This window comes from Ammospiza nelsoni, chromosome 4 (assembly GCF_027579445.1).
Source record: "Ammospiza nelsoni isolate bAmmNel1 chromosome 4, bAmmNel1.pri, whole genome shotgun sequence".
NCBI lineage: Eukaryota > Metazoa > Chordata > Aves > Passeriformes > Passerellidae > Ammospiza > Ammospiza nelsoni.
Genome location: NC_080636.1, coordinates 15,497,826 through 15,500,716, shown reverse-complemented (window position 1 = coordinate 15,500,716; position 2,891 = coordinate 15,497,826). Strand labels below are relative to the sequence as shown.

Here is a 2,891-nt window from a genome sequence, read left to right as displayed (position 1 = left end):
CTGACCGGTGCAGCCGGGCAAGGCGGCCCAGATCTCTGCCAGGTTCTACGATCCCCACCGTGCGAGTGGGAAAGGAGGGACGTGATCTGAGCTACGGCCTGAGGTCTGCTGCGGGGGAAAATATCACTGGGGAAATCCGTGTCTGCTCTCAGAAACGACAGAAGCAGCAGGGGTAAGTGTTAAACTAAAGTTTATAAATTAAAAAAAAAACCAAACAAACAACAAAACAAGTACAGCGGGTAGCTTAAAACATTCACAATTCATTTGAAGTAAATAATCTAGTTGAGTGCACAGTGCCATTAAAAGGGAAATGGAGGGGGAAAAAAAAAGAAGGAAAAAAAAAAAGCAACGAGTTACCTTGGAAGAAAGAGACTGTAATTACATTACTGAGCAGATCAGAAACCCCCACCCCTGGAGGAGAGCTCTGCAGAAGAATTGTAAAAGGCACTGACGGTATTAAAGTTTCCTGTTACATCGATTTCTTAAAAAGCCTGACTAGAAATATTCACATTGAATATAAAAATAACAACTTTAATACATCTGGAAAGTGCGAAAAATCCATAACTCCTCCCTCCCCGAACACGGAAAGATCTCAGGAAAAAAAGGAAAACAAGAAGTCAGAGTTTCGATATAAGTCTCACCCTTTTGTGACATATTTATCCTTTGCCAGGGATCATGGAGTACAGGAATAACATGGGCAACAAGAGCAGGGGGACCTGAAAGAGGTTTCCATACATTCAGCACCATACAAGGCACACTCAGTTTGCAACAAGTTGGAAGACCAAGGACTCAGACGACAAAAATTATCTTCCTTACAATCCACTGAGGGAGTCCTTGATCTCCTCTTTTGAGTTGCAATTGGTTTTGCGGGTTGTATTTTTTTTTCCTCTCCTTTGTTTTCTCTCTCTTTTTCTCCACACAAGATCGAGTCTCTACCCCTCCGAAGCAAAATAAAACAAACAAACAAAAAGTCTACACCAAATACACTGACAACATGGATACCATGAACAAGTTGTGCCGAATCGCGAGAGTCCTCGGCTGGCGGGATGGGGACAGGGTGAGGGTCAGGGTGGGGGTGGCCAAGAAGTCCTACGTTGAAAGAGGAGAGGGTGAGGAACCATCCAAAAATATTAATAATAAAAATAACAATAAAATAATAATAAATACTGTCCGAGGCACTGAGAGCTGCAGCTGGGGCTCTGGACTTGAGAAGCTGAGCGGACGGATTGATGGATGGGGGGGTGGCAGAGGGAAGATGGGTTTCCTGGCTGCCAGTGTGTATGCTGGGGGTGTCGGGGCCGGGGGTTGTGTGTGTGTGCCTCTCACTGCGTGCCGGCAGCTGCGGCGCAGGTGGACAGAGCCCACCCGGGAAGGCAGTAGTAGGGGTAGTAGTAGGATGGCTGCAGGGAGAGCAGCGAGGGCGGCCGCAGCACCTCGCCAGGGTGGTACTGTCTCTGGTCGTCGCGCACCAGCACCTTGACGGCCACCTTCTTGGCGGCGGGGGCGGCGGCCAGGAGGTCGGCGGCCATCTGCCGCCGCTTGGTCTTGTAGCGCCGGTTCTGAAACCAGATCTTCACCTGCGTCTCGGTGAGCTTCAGCGAGGCGGCCAGGTCGGCCCGCTCGGGCCCCGACAAGTAGCGCTGGTGGTTGAAGCGCCGCTCCAGCTCGAAGACCTGCGCGTGGGAAAAGGCTGCGCGGGAGCGCTTCTTCCGCGGCTTCGGAGCCGCCGCCGCCTCCTCCTCCCTCGGCAGCAGATTCCCGCACTTGCCCGCTCCGTCCTCTTCCTCCGGAGGGCTGCGATCTGCGGGCAGGGCGAGAGCACGGCGGTCAGGGCAGGCAGGCAGCGGGACAGCGGCACCCGCGCACAGGCGGCCAGGAGCGCTCTCTGCGGCCGGTCCGCAGCGACGGGGCGAGCGGAGAGCCCGCTGAGCCGCTGCCCGCCCCGTCGCCGGGACAGCCGCCGGCGGCAGCGGCCGGGGCTTCTCGCTCTCCTTTAAGCGCCGGGCGCCCTGGCGAGCTGCGGGCTCCGCCGGGCCAAAGGCCCTCCCCGATCCGCCCTCCCTCGCCCCGCGGGACGCGTTTCGGGTTTTCTCTCCCCCCCGGCACAACCGAGCCTGTCGCACAACTCCAGGGAGCCGGCGAGAGCCGCGGTCATCTCCGGTTCCCAGCCCTCCGGGGCCCTCCCGCCCTCCTCGCGCGGGCGCGGAGGAGCCGCCATCGGGGCCGCCCCTACCTGAGACGGCGGCCGACATCTCGCTGTCGCTGAGGCCGGTGGTGTCCCGCTCCGCCGCCTCCGGGGGCTGCGCCTCCTCCTCCGCCGGCCGCCCCCCGCCCGTGGCTTCTGCGGGGCGGGCGCTGCCACCGGCGCCCTCCTCCTCGGAGCGCCGCTCGCCCTCGGGGTCCTCGCTGAGCGCGGAGTCCGAGTCCCAGCCCGCCGGCGTCCGCGGGGCCGGGGCGCGGGCGGCGGGCGCGGGCAGCGGCGGGTCCTCGGCGGCGCCGCACAGCCGCCAGCCGCCGGCCGCCCCCGGGAGCGGCGGCCGCCCCGCCGCGTGGCGGGCGCCCTCCTCCTTCTTGTTGAGGATGGCTTGGATGGAAAAAGGCGTCAGGGCGTTGCCGCCGCGGACGGACATGGCCCGGCGACGGGCAAGCCCCGCGGACGAGCAGCGGACCGTGCCGCGTCTTCAGCTGGGCGACCGCATCGCCGGCCGCCGCCGCGCCGGTGCCGGGCCCTGTTCTGCCGCCGGGAGGGCGGGCGCCAGCGGGAGCAGCCTCTCTGCGCCACTGCCGGCCCGCCCGCCCATAGGGCCGGGGCCACCGGGGCCACCGCGCTGCGCCGGGCGCCGCCGCGGGTCCCTGGCGGCACGGGCGCTGCCTCCGCCCCGCTCTGTCCC

General features: G+C 62.1%; 1 protein-coding gene across 1 annotated transcript; it reads right to left on the bottom strand.

Moving 5' to 3' along the window:
- Positions 1 to 221: 221 nt before the first annotated feature.
- Positions 222 to 2,630, bottom strand: NKX3-2 (NK3 homeobox 2). The gene is made up of 2 exons (XM_059470899.1): positions 2,234 to 2,630; positions 222 to 1,801 (listed from the first exon to the last, which is right to left on the bottom strand). The coding sequence occupies exons 1-2, from the start codon at positions 2,628 to 2,630 to the stop codon at positions 1,323 to 1,325; spliced, it is 876 nt and encodes a 291-aa protein (XP_059326882.1). The 3' UTR covers positions 222 to 1,322.
- Between the last annotated feature and the right edge of the window lie 261 nt (positions 2,631 to 2,891).